The sequence below is a fragment of the Habropoda laboriosa genome, unplaced genomic scaffold (assembly GCF_001263275.1).
Source record: "Habropoda laboriosa isolate 0110345459 unplaced genomic scaffold, ASM126327v1 scaffold648, whole genome shotgun sequence".
Taxonomy (NCBI): Eukaryota; Metazoa; Arthropoda; class Insecta; order Hymenoptera; family Apidae; genus Habropoda; species Habropoda laboriosa.
The window spans coordinates 1220991-1237442 of NW_017100857.1; the positions used below are offsets into that span (position 1 = coordinate 1220991).

The 16452-nt window shown below is 33.9% G+C and overlaps 3 protein-coding genes across 3 annotated transcripts in view; 2 read left to right on the top strand and 1 right to left on the bottom strand.

Moving 5' to 3' along the window:
- Positions 1-3246, top strand: part of LOC108577377 (DNA ligase 4) — a 3456-nt gene extending 210 nt beyond the window's left edge. Inside the window, exons 2-11 of the mRNA XM_017940517.1 lie at positions 3-106; positions 194-465; positions 551-865; positions 931-1237; positions 1316-1445; positions 1508-1765; positions 1829-2017; positions 2088-2405; positions 2494-2736; positions 2811-3246. Coding sequence (XP_017796006.1) covers positions 3-106; positions 194-465; positions 551-865; positions 931-1237; positions 1316-1445; positions 1508-1765; positions 1829-2017; positions 2088-2405; positions 2494-2736; positions 2811-3155 — 2481 coding nt within the window. The 3' untranslated portion in view covers positions 3156-3246. The remainder of the gene's footprint in view (positions 1-2; positions 107-193; positions 466-550; positions 866-930; positions 1238-1315; positions 1446-1507; positions 1766-1828; positions 2018-2087; positions 2406-2493; positions 2737-2810) is intronic.
- Positions 3247-11183: 7937 nt separating this feature from the next.
- LOC108577434 lies at positions 11184-12272 on the top strand. The gene is made up of 2 exons (XM_017940579.1): positions 11184-11655; positions 11995-12272. Exons 1-2 carry the CDS (start codon positions 11220-11222, stop codon positions 12270-12272), a joined length of 714 nt encoding a protein of 237 aa, XP_017796068.1. The 5' UTR covers positions 11184-11219.
- A 590-nt stretch (positions 12273-12862) lies between these two features.
- On the bottom strand, positions 12863-16379 carry LOC108577423 (leucine-rich repeat-containing protein 49). Its single transcript, XM_017940568.1, is given in 7 exon segments — positions 12863-13056; positions 13059-13296; positions 13402-13772; positions 13849-15095; positions 15205-15843; positions 15973-16139; positions 16350-16379. Coding segments are annotated over 7 exon segments (2886 nt in total).
- Positions 16380-16452: the final 73 nt, after the last annotated feature.

Below are 16452 nucleotides of genomic sequence, written 5' to 3' on the forward strand. Positions count from 1 at the left end.
AGCGTGGACCGCACAATTTAAAAGAGAAATCTCTTGCTAATCTTTATATTCGTGTATTTTGTTTGGGGAAACATAGTAAAGATGCACATAAACTTATACAATACAAGTAAAATTATTAATTAATATATGTTCTTTCGTTAATAGTAATATTGTACTATTATTATAAATGCTGAAAGAAATAAAATTATTTTAGAGTTCCAACAACAAAGAAAATCGCAGGACGCGATTTTGCGGAAAAAGCTTATTATATTTTACAAAATCGTTTACCACGTGAAAGTTCTGATTTTACAATAGAACGAATTAATTTATTCCTTGATGATATATCATCACAAAATAAAACTGTTCCAATAGATGAAATGTTTAAGATTTTATTAGGAAAAACAAATGCATTGGAGTTCAAATGGATAACACGAATTATTCTGAAAGATTTAAAGCTTGGTATTAGAAAAAAGAGGATATTAGAAGGTTCATTTTCTTATACATGGATTACTTAAGAATTGAAAAATAATATTTAAAAATAATCTACTTTTTTAATAATATGCTTCTTTAGTTTTTCATCCTGATGCAAATTCACTTTTTGATGTCTCATCTAATTTGCGTTATGTCTGTGATACATTGTACGATCCTCAGTTGAGATATCATCACGATATTAAAGTTTTTTCTCATTTTAAACCTATGTTACTGGAGAGGTGCAGAATTGAGGATATAGAGAAATTATTTAGTGAAGGAGAACAATATTTTGTACAAGCTAAATATGATGGTGAACGATCTCAACTGCACATGAAAGATGACAAATATAAATACTTTACAAGACAAGGATATGATATTACAAATAATTCTGGTTATGGAGAAACTAGTTCATCAGGTATATAAATTTATGTTTTTATTAAGATGGCATGTTTTATATGGTACTAAAATTTTGTATTTTAGGTTTTATGAGTAGTGTATTTGGTCGGCTGTTAAATCCACAAATTAAATCGGTAATACTAGATGGTGAGTTAATGGGATGGCACAAAGAGAAGAAAGTGCTAGGCTCTAAAGGAATGAGCTATGATGTTAAAAAACTCTCAAAAAATAGTCATCATCAACCATGTTTTGTTGCATTTGATATTATTATGCATAATGATGTTTTACTTGATAATGAATCTTACGAAAAAAGATTAGAAGTTTTAAAAGATGTATTCACAGAAGAAGAGGGCTGTCTTTTATTGTGTAAAACGATTAAAGTTTCCAATAGGTAATTAATTTATATTGAAAATTTGAAAAAGACAGTTTACATAGATATAATTATAATTTTACTTTATGTTTTTTTAAGTGAGGAGGTATGCAAGGTATTTAAAGAATGCATAAGGAATAAAGAAGAAGGAATAGTATTAAAAAAATGTGATAGTAAATATAAGCCAAATGTACGAGATAATAACGGTTGTTATAAAATAAAAGCTGAGGTAACTTATTTGTTAACTTCTTGTTAATACATTTTGATTTTTTATAAACAAAAATTTTTCAGTTTTCGGATGATTTGGTGCAAGATGTAGATTTAGTTATTCTCGGTGGTTATTACGGCGATGGAAAATTTATGGGGTTGATGAAAAGTTTTTTGATGGGAGTAGCTTCTCCGCCAGATATTCTTGGCGAGAACCCCTTAAAATTTATGTCTGTAGTGTCAGTCAGTAATGGGCTTTCTATGGATATATTGAAAGAATTTTGGAAAATGTTTGAGGACAAATGGCAAACAGAGTGTCCCAAAAATGTGGTTCCTCCTAGAGTAAGGGTTCGTAAATAAAAAATTCGTATACATAATATTTTAATATTAATTTTATTCTTCTAGCTAGATCCACCAAATTTATGGATTAGTCCGGAGAATTCTATTATTTTGACTGTACGAGCAACGGAGATCACACAAAGTAACGATTACCCATTGGGATATAGTTTACGATTTCCTAGAGTTAAGAATGTTAGGACTGACAAACCGTGGTATAGCGTTTGTACAACTAATGAATTGTTATCATTAATTAAGGTAATATTATTTGGTGATTTATACATATTTTATCATTGCAGTACACATAATATATTTAATTACTATTTAGGATACCCGGCCAATTCAGAAGTTAACAAAACGAGAAGTAAATTATGAAGATATAGAAAATGCACCCAAAGTTAAAATACGTAAAACAACAAAGCCACATTTATTAAAATTTGAAGAAACACCAACAACATCTAATACCTTTAACAATTCACCGATTCATCTTACCCGACTTTTCGATGGTAAAGAAATTTGCGTGATAAATGGCGATGATAAATTACCTAAGGAACAGATTGAAGAAATTCTTTTGCAACACAAAGCAAAGGTTGTTCAAACCCCCTCAAAGGAAAATTATTGTGTTATTGTTGGTAATATTAAAACGGTAAATATACTAATTATACATAATTTTCTGCTTTGATCTAATGATCAATAGGTCTTGAACAATCAATTTATTAAATAAAATTCTGTAGGCAAGAGCAAGTAGTATCATACAAAGTAAAAAGTATGATGTGATGACGTTAGACTGGTTCAAACGGGTTACCAAAGAAGAAAATTGGTCATCGCTACAAGATTTTCTACCATGGGACTTGATATGTAGCTGTGAATCAACGAAACATCGCTTGGAACAATTTTACGACGATTATTATGATCACTATACTGTAGATGCGGATGAAGAGAGTTTGTTACGATCCTTCAAACGAATTGAAGAAACGGTATTACTAAAAATACAATTAATTTATTGAAAATACAATTATTGTAAATTTTACTTCATATAAAATTATTTTAGGTAAAAAATGTTGAACTTAATTGCATAGAAGCGAAAGAAATAGATGAAGAATTATTTGTTGATGGAATATCACCCTATTCCTTATTTCGTGGTATGGTGGGATACTTTAATGATCAGTCAGATTGTGCAAAGTATGAATTTCGTTTCATGGCTGGAACTATTAAAGAAACTGTCGACGACTCTGTGACACATATTTTTGTTAATAAAAATTCCATCGAGTCTGAACTTCAAAAGTTGATTGACGATAAATCACAGACATCGTTAATGATCGTTAAAAGCGAGTGGATCAAGGAGTGCTTTAAGCAAGATGCAATTATCCCTTATTCAGAGTACCTGATTCAATAATCATTATATAATATACAACAAATTATGTATATGTACATATGTGCAATGATTTTTATGTATCTATATTTTATTCTGTACGGACAAAATGAATTTACCACACAATAAATCTATAAGTTAAACTACATAATGCTGTCTTTCATTTGGATGAAAGCGACAAATAAGAGTACAAGTATAATTTTGGAATCGAGTCATTAACAAAGAAAATTTGGCGTATAAGTGTTACGTGTATATTTGTAACATGAACACCGAAAATAAATAGATTCATTTTGGCTTATATTTTCGTTAAGTGCTAAAGAAACTGGGTACTAGGTGGAGTGACAGTTGGACAGTTCGCTCATTTAACATCCCGTTTCGAAATATTTCTTCTCCGTTGAAGTCGGCACCCTTGCTGTTCTCGTTTTATTTCATCGGAATGCGTGCAAAATACGAGGCGAAAGGGACGCAGCTGCGACGTTTCCTTTACAAAGCCTGCCATTCAGAGAGATTCTCGAGTAGATTAAGATGAGAGAACTTTGGAAAAAAGGTTTTGCAAGTACGGATATCAATACCGTTGACCAATATGTTTTTCTTACGTTATTAAGGAAAATGCGAAGGCGAGATTCAGAAATCTGCTTCGATTCGAATATTACTTCTATTCGTTACTACTATTGCCAATTTATAAGAAAAAAAGAAAAAAGAACACGCCAATTTGTAGTTTACAAACTTGACATCTACATCGTGAGTATAATAGTGAGCATGTTTTATTTAACTTTTATAGAAACACGAAAAACTGTATGACACAATGTTAAGAAAATACATTTTTATAAAATAGAAAATATATAGTATATACCACCTATGAATAATAAAGAAAATCTATATTCAAAAGTCTGCGGTTACGCACGACAAAGAAATGAATCGTTTCATTTCTTCTTTTCTTTTTCTGGTCCTTTTTCTTTTATATCGACGAAATTGTAGTTAAAGATTTTTGGCAAAGATGTATATCGCGGTATCGCGTGATGTATGTATAGTGTTAACCATCGCGGATATCTCGTTAGCGTAAAGGAAGGTTTCGTCTACCAGGTCAGAACATAATATATGAATATGACTGACGTTCGTGTCCGTGGAAGATCTACTTATAGACTCTTCACCTACGGACACGACGCATATTAATCGAGTTTCAGATTTTCCAAGCGTCCAACGGGACGCGTCACTCCTTTGCACCACGTCCAATTTATTCACGGAGTTTCAGTGCTAACTCGGTACCTGCCAATTACGTGTACTCGTTACTGTTGTTGCTTGCGCTTCATCGTCGCACGATAAATTTACGATTTAACTACGTTCACGCTTGAATTCCGTGTTTATCGATGGTTCTACTAAAAGAATCGTTTAAGTCGTATACGTTACTTTCGCGAATGTTACAAAACACGTCTGTATTGATTTTTTCTTTGAAAACGATCTCGAAGCGTAAAGCACGGCTGTGTTTTCTCACGTATTTTTGTCGTTAAAATATACTCCTTGCGTTAATAATCTCGGTTCTCTTTCCTTTTTTTCTTCGTTTTTGCTACTTCTTGATATTCCATCTAACGTGATGTTCATCCATATATATTATCCTCTTTTTTTTCTTATCAGGAAATTTCGGTTTTCTCCATGTTTTTAACATTTGCCTCGATTCTCTGTCTGTTTCTTCCAAGCTGTAATCTTCTCTGAATGTCGACGACGACGACAACGAGCCCGAAGATGGACTGGAAGTGAGACACAGGCTTGTTCCTTTTCCTTTCCATCTTTGTACGTTGGTACACGAAGAAGAAGAAATTGGTTCCTGTTTATGACAAACGGATCTCTCTGACAACACTGTCCAAGAATGGCATCGTTTCGACGAGGATAAACTCGATGACGAGGACATCAGAGAAGCTGGATCTATTCTTGTCTTGTACTTATTATACTTGTATTGACCACTTAAAGGTGCCGCGTAACGTTGTGACTTATGAGAGTTGCATGGACATGTTGCTTGATGGTCAGGAACAGATCTCTCGAAAGTACTCCTAGAAGTTGTCGATGAAGTATACGCCGAATTCGTTGAATTCTTCGATCCGCTGGATTTTCTGTTCTTGAAAATGACCAAAGTCGGTTTCTCTTTGCATTGCAACGATTGTGATTTCCATTTGGACGAACGTATCCCGTGAAGCGAAGAAAATTTACAATCAACCATCATATCGCTTTTCTTGCTCGATTTTACATACTCGTACGGATAATCGTTTCTCTGAGATTGTACATTCACAGAAAGCATCTTGTACTGCGGTTGTGCTGACGAATCGGGGCGTAATTGCGCCGAAGAACGTTTCTTAACGTTATTCCACTCATTACGATCACGTACTCTGAAAAATGAAAACACGTTTTATCGCCATCGAGGATAAAATTAAATCACACAACAAAATGTTACATTAAAGAGCGATAAAACTAACTTTGCGTCGCAACAACAACTTTGACAATGAAATTTTGGCAACTTTCTCTGGCTCGTAGCATTCTTTTGCCAAGCAATAGTGCAGATACTTTTCTGTTGTACTCCTAAACCGTTTTCAATGTTACGATTCGGGTATTTCTGCAATCTTGAAGCTGATTGATGTTTATGCATGAAATGTTTTGAATTGTATTTTTGCGCTTGTTTCAAGGAAAACGTCCGTACTTTGTCCGAGAAGTTATCCATAATCTCATCAATGTCTAATTCTCGGTGCGAGTTAATCTTCTCTGTGTTTTCTAAATTGAATTTAAGAGTTAGTTTTGGCTCGATGGTTTTACAAGACTTTAAGCAATCTCTTGATGATTGACTCTTAATAGAAGGAACACATTTGTTTTGCAATTTGTTGTACAATATCGAATCCATACAACTGTCTGTGATAATCGTTTCACTTAAATTCGTGTCACTTTGCGAAAGCGTTCTATTCAAAGTCTTCTTGGAAGAATTCTTCAATGAATCATTTTTATCAATGTTACACAAATTATTTTCCTTCTTGAGAGTTTCAATCGTATCTTCGTTAATGCACCTTGGAGAAAGACATTTATTATCATCACAGATATCTTTCCTCTTTTTATTCTCTTTGGATTTATATTCAATCTTTCGAGGAGATAACCGGGGGATATTGTAACTGTTGCAAGACTTGTTATCACGAACTAAGGGAAATTCAAGCTTTATTTGTTTTGTTAAATCCTTTTCGTCAGTATCCACATTCAAAGCAACAGTACACTCTACTTTCTTCTGCAGGATATCTGCTCTCTTTTCTTTTCGTTCAACATTACAACAACGTTCGTCTAAGGTTTCCTCTGCAGGTTCATGTATCACTTCTATAATTCTTTTTTTTGTATCAATATCCTTTTTATCACACCCTTTCCAATAATCAGAAATGACCTCCTGAGAAACACGCAAGTGAACACAAGTCTGTCTATGTCGCCTTCTTCTCATTAATTTCTGAGCGGACACGAGTCCGCTGCAATGGCGAAAAATACAGTGTCCAATTTGCCGTTTCCTTCGCACACTCATGGTTGATTCTGTTGGCTAATTCGACGAAAACGAAAGAAGGAAAAGAAGAAGAGCATTCGTCGTTAATACAATTATGTCCTATCGTAAAACACTATTCTCTTTTACCTTGGTTCTTCGATTCAGCAATGATATACAGCAAGCACAATTTACGGACGATATGTCTGCAATCGAAGTAACCACGAGATCACTGAACTGTTGTACGGTGATAATCATTCACGATGGTAAGACTTACAGCGATTTGCTAGGGAAGTCGAAATTACCATTGTCATTTTTAGGGAGACCTTTGCATAATGCAAGTACAGTCTCCGATAGTATCGCAGGATCGTTCTCCAGAAACCATTCTCTTATCGTCGTATACCCTAGAAATCATAAATTATGCGTTATTATATAAAGAGAAATAAGATATTCCATATCGATCATTAATAGTAGCGTATTCTTACATGTCCAAACGTTTTCTACACCCGCAAGCATAGACCTTTGTCCGCGCTCTATGAAGAAATCAACGAAATTTAAGATTAACACTTAATAAGATATTTTTGGATGAATATTATAAGATGATTACGTGCTTACCCACGCTTGCATTCGCATCTGCCTGGCCGTCTAAGGGGCAGAAATTAGTACTAAGTATTAGAACTTATGATTATGCTATACGCATGATATTGCTGGTCATACGATACGTGATATTCTTTAGGATTTCACGATCAAGTGTATATTGTATTTACACATAATGAATAAAAAGATTATGCTTATTACGAATGAAAGTTAGAACGATCCTTGGAGAAATCTCGCACGTATGACCAACGTGACTCACTTCTCTCCTCTTCGCCGAAAAAACTCTCTCATTCTTGCTCTGCACAGACAACTGTATTCCCTGTAACATGCGTATTATACATACAATTTTTACGGGCGTCGCTCTTTTGTTTATTTTCACGGTTTGGAGCTCGTTTATAGCGGAAATTCACCTCTCTTTTAAGAAGACCACGTAGAAGAAGAGCATTCCTGTGAAGCCCGCGATAAACTTGCCCAAGTACCAAGCAAAATTGGTAGTACAGTGGGGCATCGCAACGCGTCTGATCACTGGTTATTCACCAGCACTCCAACTACATCAAAGGGCCAAAAAATGTACACTTATTTCAACCCTTTGCACTCGGAATTTTCTTCAGCTTGTTACGCATATATTATAAATGAATTTAATTATTAGGTCGTCTAATATGAAATATCGGATATCTAATCATTCGCAAATTGATCGGTCAAGTGATTACTTGAAATGTTGAAAAATTCCAAATTTTTTCCTGCTCACCCTTTCGTGAATTACTTTTTTGCAAAAATTTCTTATATTTATCTACCGATTAACGTGTCTGTAACGGATACTTTAGATCAATTTTCGTCCTAATATGTATTCAAGTGGGACATGTGTCCCAAAAATCACGAAAAGGGTTAACTTAAAGTTGATCCAATTCTTGATAAGTTACTATCGCCGAATCTAAGGATAACGTTTGTTTGAATATCCAAAATCACTTTCACTCCTCCCTGAAAAATACATTTCATATTACACGATCTAATAACTTTCCGCCTATCCAAATTTCGACAAACAACGGAACTTTGTCTAAATTTTATCTTGCACAAATACGAATTCGATAATGTATCAAATATGTGTTAACATTTTACCTTGGATCAATGAAACGATATATATGATCGAGTAGTATCTACTGTATCGATTCCTCATGAATGATCGCATTACAAGGTCCGCGATAACGCATCTTATGAATCTAAACGCACGTGTGTCTGTGTATATGTGTGTATCTCGAGTTTCTCGTCGGGGGGGTTAGTTGGTCGTTATCGCGATGTTTTCTTCGCTTGATTTATCGTTTGAATTTTGAATTGCATAACATGTTTGCAACATTGGGTACCGCTTCGCTCCTCTTCCGGCGACGCGCATTTGAGAGAGAGAAAGAGGCACACACGTTACGCCGTGAGAATTTTCAACCGTGCGGAACTTATCCAACTGTCAGATTGATGGATTTATTAATTTTCGGATACCACGATCTCAGGGGTAACCGCGTCGCGTGAACAGACTCGAACAAATGCAAAGTGCGTCGATTTGCAAATGTCAAGAGTTGTCAGAAGAGTGAAAACGTTGCCTACTTCCGATACTCGATTTTAGGATACATCTTCTCTTTTCACTCTGGTTATTTCTCAACGAGGTTATTTCACGTTGTTGATCAAACCAGAAGAAGAAGAAAATGTATCTATTCTCCTTTCGAAAAAAAAAAATTCTTTAATTTTTCATTTAAACTACCTTCTTCATTATTGTCCCGCAAAATTAACCCTCTGTAACACCATAATGCGTTACATTGCTGTACTGTTACATTATTACTAGTCAATTTCTTCGTAATAATTATCCATATTCTTCATTCTCGCTTCTCTCGTGAATATGTAAGATTGCAACCGAACCGAATGGTTCTCTTCCGAAGAAGGAAGAAGAATCGGGTTATAGAGGGTTAATTAATTCTCTTGTTAAAATTCTTTAGTTAGAGACACGACGTTTTCACGCAGGAGAAGGGCCAATCTTAGCTTTGGATATTCTGAGGTGCAACATCTCCTCGGTCATGCATCTATACAGCGAAGAAACTGTCGTGGTCTCAACAGCAGAAAGATGTTGAATGACCTGTCAACATATTTGCCGTACTGACAACACCCTCTAGGAGCAAAGCTGTCCATGTCGATGGGAAAAAGGGAAGAACGTCTAAAGTGACACCCCTTCGTTCCACGCTCATTAGGGCAAATTCCTCGGTGCGTTTCACGCGTGCCTACCGGCGGGGATGTAAATTTAAACTTGTCCGATCTTTCTGTTCCTGTCGTCGTACATTCTGATAAAAAAAAGAAAAAAATCCTCCACTTCAGACAGTTGTCATTTTTTTTATTCTTTTGAAAAAAAAAGGGGACAAACCTTTCTTCTATCCAAGATCGTTTGTGTTCGAATTTCGAGATTCTCTCGAGGGAAGAAGTGGTTCGTATAATATTATAGATGAAACGGTGGCCAGAGTGAGGCTTTCGTCCAGAAAGACAAGCATCACACGTTCGGTTACAACTAAAAATATGATATCGTCGAAGTATCAGAAAACACACGATGGACAGTGCAATCCTCCTGCCCCTTTTCATCCTATTGCGTACTGCAAAAATAGAAGAGAGAGAATCTCGTTCGACTAACAACGGTACACACCGCCAGCTGCGGCCACATGGCATTCTTTCTGTGATCTTGCTCTAAGAGCTCGTTAATACGATCCTCTCGGATGTTGCCAACGCACAGTTAATATTAGTTTCGAGTATGTTTTCTTAACGTATGAGTGTTCTTTCAGTCTGTTGTACCGCTTAAGTACCACAAGAGAATCCTGAATGTTATGTTTTTCCCTTGTTTTTCGAGAAAAATCTATATACTCCGGGGAGAGGATGTGTCACGACTCGTCGGTTTACGTTTCAAAGGGGATGGCCGAATATCGTGAAAAGTATACCGTTCTTCTTTCTTTCTCACAGAGAGAAGATATAACAAACCTGTATTCTGACTTTCATATCTGGATGAATATTGGAACGTAAAAATGAATTTGAAAATTTGTTCAATGAATAATTTTTCAAAGAGTGACTTAATTAATTTCAACCTGACGATGACAAATTGATGCCATCTTTGTTTTTCTTTTTTATCGAACGTAAGCGAGCAAGCGTATTTCTGTTGCTCGCGAGCGAACCAGTCATGCTCGATAAATCTTCACCGTTTTGCGTAAAGTCACTCCTCATGGTCTATTCCTTCACGTAAGATCGATACGATTCTGTCACGGAGCCTGTAATCAAAGAAGTCGTTCGCATTTAACGAAGATCTTTGCCTTTTTCTCGAGCTGATACAAGTTGACGTTAATAAGAAAAACGAGAGATGCAAGCTGCCCTCGATTGGCTCATGGTCCACGAAGGTGGCGGAGTTTCATCGCGTTTCGAACCAATCCGGGCATGTTCATCCTCTAAAAATACATTTTGAATCGGTAGGAGGAGATGTGAAGACACCTCCTTCGACGAGGGAAAAAGATTCCTCTATGTATATAACTCATTCAACAGTGCACACCGACTGTTTCATCGGGTAGAGTCTTACAGAAAGCTGGAAAAGAGGGAACAAATTTCACTAAGGGTGTTCCGCGAGATTATTACGATAAACCGGTTCTAACTCACGCGATTTCTTTTATGCCGTTATTACAACCGAGCTTTACCATCTGTTCGATTCACCATTACGTTACGATACGTTACGATTATTCGATTGCGCGGTAATTCGAGATCGTATTAATATATATCGATTGTTCGATCGATGTAGTGAAGATTTAAACGCTTGAAACCTGTGTATGCTGATTTGACATGTTACACAAATGTATTCCATACAAGCGTTCATTTCTATGATAATTCTTACGATGTTTCATGAATAAATTTCACACAACAGGAAATAACAATTATTCGTGAATTTTCAAAGAGAAAGAAGAACGAATTGGACAGAGGGAGTACGACGATAGAAAATGAAGACTGAGAGTGGTAATTCGAGTCAAGTGAATTCTGGGATGGAGCAACGTTTACGGAGTCCAAAGTGCGCTAGATGTCGGAACCATGGTGTAATATCAGGTCTAAAGGGTCACAAGAGATCGTGTGCATGGAAGGATTGTCGTTGTCCTTGTTGTTTGCTGGTGGTCGAGAGGCAACGAGTGATGGCCGCGCAAGTCGCACTTCGAAGACAACAGCAAGCCCAAGGAAATTTTTTCGGCGAAAACATATCGACGGTTTGTCATACGCCAATCGACTCAACTGGTTCACCGTATTTACTGAAGGCTGATCAATCACCAGCCTGTCGAAGAGGAAAGAATTTTCAACGTCATCAATTGCACTTCACTCAGACCAGTATTAGCGTGACGCAAGGATTTTACGGTTTGAAGACGATTCACGGTTTACCTGCAGCATGTTAGTATTTTCAGGATAGATTAACGGAAAGAACGAATGAAGATATATTTTTTCTTTTCACTTTTGAATCCTTGTTTCTTTTTATATTCATCGACAAATCTCGATCTTTATATTCGTCGTTACCGATCAAAATAGGGGTGTGTTAGTTTACTTGGAAATCGTAAAAGATAACGCACACGTGGTACCAGCTGTTGTTAATATACACAAAACTTTAAAGGAACGTAGTTAATACTTTGTTATAGGCAAACATGAATTATTTACAAATTATTTGCTACGAGATATTTTATTTGCTTCTTAATTTCATACTTTTTGTACATTAATGGTATTCGTTTATTTTAGTTACCGCAGATGCACCACTGTTGAACGGTTTGTCACAGAATCAAGAATATAAACAGGAACACGAAGATTCGAAGAAATTACAGGCTTATCCAACTATGTATTCCACGATTCCGTGGTTTGAACAGGTCACGGAACCACGTAAGGTAAAGAAGAACTTTAATAATTTCGCTTCCGCCGTGACGAATCACAATGATATTTCTGCGACGAAAAGCGGACCTTGCTTGGAAAAAAAATCGACGATCTCTTTTAGCGTAGAATCTATCATTGGAACAAAGTGATACCGGATGAACGATTATCATATACGAGATTGCATTTCATTACTGTAAATAGGTATTATCTTCATGGTTTGTTAAGCTTTATTAACTTATCGACAATAAATGTAAAATGCGTGAAAATTAATTTTTCAAAATCTCGAATTATCATTTTACGAAATTATACCTATATATGTACACATTTCCATATCCTTTCTTCCACACGTACAATGTTGTTTCATGATGGTAATTCTATATATAGGTAATAAAAGGTTTTTAATTTGTTATATGTATTTAAAATACACTATTTTTGTTTAACATTATAATATATTTACAACATAATCGGAAGTAATTGTACTAAAACTTAAATATTAGTTCGTGATCATGAATATCTTAAATATATCAGAAACGCTTAAACAACAAATGCATAGATACACTATGCCTTACGATTTATGTGTTAAATTAATAAAACATACAAGAATACATTCAATTTACATAAGTATAGAACAATGAATAATTTAATATATTTGACAAAAAACGCTTAAATAACTATTACCGGTCATTTGGTGCACTAGATTTCATAAAATAAACTCCACAGACAAATATGTTTCTGCTTGTTATTTATCGCTTTCAAGTGTCTTGCTACAACGTTTCATATATGTCTCCATCTCGGCAAAATCGGATAAAGTAGTGTGAATTATTTCATATAAAATACTTGGCCATTTATTTTCAAGTAACTGTAACTTTTGTATTGCATCTACAGTAAGGTTTATTAAATTTAGAAAATTTGTTAAGAGTATTATTTTATTACCTGTGTTATACTCCCTTTCCTCCATTGCAATGCTTCCTTAGCAACAACACTTCTAAGAGCTGGATCACTGTTAAGTAAAAATTGTTTGGCGGTAATTTGTTCACCAATTTGTCTTTGCACTTTTTCTAAATGAAGTCTTTGTAGTAAAGGTTGTAACAGAGACTCTGGCAGTGAACACATCACAATATCAACAAGACCAGCATATTCTTTGTTTGCTAAATCAATGTCCTCATTTGTAATCTGTATTTTTAAAAATAACATTTGTTGATAAAAAAATTAGTAATAAATACGAATTTGTTATTCTTCATCTTCTATGTCGTTTCTCATAAGTTGAAAAATATTTACCTCTTTTCCATTAATAATTTTTAAACCCCAATGAGCTAAACGAAATATGGCATAAACTTTCCAATCCTTTGATATAATTGGATTTCCTGTCTCTATATGAATACTTGTTAATCCTTGCACCTCAGCTAAAGCATTAAGCTGTCCAAGGTAACTGATGTTAGTTTCTTTAAACATAAAATGTTCTATGTTTGGAAACCTATTTTTTATTTTACATAAAACTTTGGCTACATCATTAAACTGTACATAATTAAATTTAACTACATTAACGTCTTGAGCTTTTGAAGAGTCCCATGGTCGGTCGATAAAGCGTAATGCACCTTGACCATAAATATTCAAACAACGGCCAACTATTTCTATTAAATAATCTCCTCCTATAATAAATTATCAATCTCAGTTTTACATTTGCACCAATGATGTATCAGACATACCTTCATTATTATCTCATACCTTGTTCTCTTTCTTTTGGCGGATTTTGTAATGGAGCAGGCGCTGGTGGTGTTACAGCTCTGTATTTAGCTCTAGCAGTTGCTGCTCTATTACTTTTATAACATACTATTTTTTTTACTTGTGCACTTTTCACCCTATTAGTATCTTTCTCTGAATTTTTATACTTTTGTAATACACTTTTAGTAGTGGATGATGTACTACAATCACTTAGTACTGATTTACAGCTATCAATGCTACTGGTTTTAGAACTTAAAGAACAATATCCAGAGGAGCCAATGCTTGATTTTGATTGACAATCACTTGAACCAAGCTGACTATGAAATTTGATACCTTGGGATGTTTCTGTCAAATCTTGCTTTTTATTTATTTGTGGCTTAGTAGATTTAAATATTTCATAATACTTGTTATCTCTTTCATTAACAATTTCTGGTGGTGAATAAACATTTATAGAATCAAATGTTCTATTATTAACAATCTTATTAATATTACATGGAGAAATATAATTTTTGGACTTCAATAATTGAGATTTTAAACAACTTTTCAAGTTGTCATGACTTCCCAATATTTCTGATTCACTACTTGATGTACTATCGGTGTCACTTCTAGCTTTTACTTTCATTAGACTTCTTTTTACTTTTTCATCAAATTTATTATTTATTAGACTATCTACAATAGAATCTAAAATTGGTGGGAGTTTAAATTCTAATGGATATGCTTTAGTTGTATCTTTTAATCGAAATAAATTGTCACTGGAATTACTTCTTCTTTTTATATTTATTTTTGTTGCTTCTATGTTTTCATTTATAGATGTTAAACTCCCAAAGCCTTTTGATTTTGCTTTTTCTAAACTCTTGGGTTTTAGCATATTAAATTTATTTGATTTTTGAATTTGCACAGCATTAACATTACTGTTTTTATGACTACTGTCATTTGTAGAAGATTTAGAATGACATCTGAGAAATTCCCAATTTATTTTGGCATTTGATATAATTTCATCTCTCTGAGCACTCATACAAACCTGTGCACTAAGATTTAAAAAAGTAGAATTACTTTGTTCTTTTGTTGTTCTCCAAGCTATGGCAGCTCTTCGAATTTGCTCAGTAACTGGCATATTTGATAAAATTTGTAAATTTGGTAAATATGATACAAAAAAAGAAACATAATCTCTATACAGTGTTATAGGATTTCCATCAATTGTTATTTCCTTAATTTGTAATGCTTTAGCAATACTTCCTATATCTTCAATTCTGAAATATCAAATATTGTGGAATAAATAAAATTATCAGATATATTATAATCTGTAAGTCATACATTGTACTTTTCTTTTATACAAATATGAATTTGGAAAATACTTACTTATAAATGTCATTGTTACTTAAATATAACTTTTGTAGTTGTGGTGTTTCATCAAAACCTAATAATTTTTTGATTTTATTACGTCTAAGGTTTAACTCTTTTAATGATGTTAAACCTTCAAAATCATGGTAGCCTATGGCTTTAATATTGTTTCCAGCTAAATTTAGAACTTTTAAAGACACAAGGTTGTTTAAATCTGAAATTTGTACAATTTGATTGCCATGAAGGTCTAAAACTTCTAATTTACAAAGTTGTTTTATCCCTTCAATCCTTTTTATTCTATTTTTTCCAATCAATAGTACTCTTAAATTCTCTAATACTTCCAAATTGCATATCCTTTCAATTTGATTATCGTATAAGTCAAGAAATACTAATTTTGTCAGCTGAGAAAAATTACAATTCTCAATCTTTGTAAGAAGATTATGTTGGAGAGAAAGTAAACGTAAACGTGGCTCTCCAATTATGTTTGGAAATGTTGTAAGTCCTCGTCTATCAAGACATATCCTATCAGGATTTTTTTCTCTCTCTGCAGCTGTTCTTGTTGCCACAATAGTCTTTCCTTCGCTTGTCCATTGTAAAGTAACTGTATAAGAACCATCAACCTTGTCATGTTCTATGTTATAAGGAGAATCTGCTGGACTGTATACAAAATTTATATAAAAATTTGTAAATTTTTAATATTATAAAATATATAAACATATAAAAATTGTTACATCCAAAGAAACAATTCCAAATTAAAAATATGTTATATACTAATTTTTTAAGTACCTAAATAAGTTATAACTACGTTTAGATAACTTTGGTGGTATAGGAGCTCCAGGTAAAATTGGTAAAGCAGGAGCAATTGTTAGAAAATTATTATCTTGTTGATTATTTATGTGAGTTCCTACTGATTTTCCTTTAATTCCCTTTATACCAAAGGCTACTGTTTTCTTCTAAAGTATGAAATAATAATATTCAAATTATGCAATAATATATATTGTAATAATAAAATTAGGAATTCATAATCCTGTGTATTGTAATACATAAATCTTAATTAGAGATCAACCTATATTTTAATTAGAGATTTAAATATATCTAATTATCAGTACTGCGAATTATGATAAGTAAAGTCCACTAAGATACTATAATTTAATCGAACCTACCCGCGTTGTTTTATCGTTGTTTACTGGCATTACATAACCGAAACATAGAAGAACAATTAATACATTATTCTACAGATTTATGAACTTAATTTTAATCATTTAA

Coding starts and splice junctions, on each gene's coding strand:
- LOC108577434 (XM_017940579.1), top strand. CDS start 11,220: ATGAAGACTGAGAGTGGTAATTCGAGTCAAGTGAATTCTGGGATGGAG. Junction 11,656..11,994: donor TCACGGTTTACCTGCAGCAT/GTTAGTATTTTC, acceptor CGTTTATTTTAG/TTACCGCAGATGCACCACTG.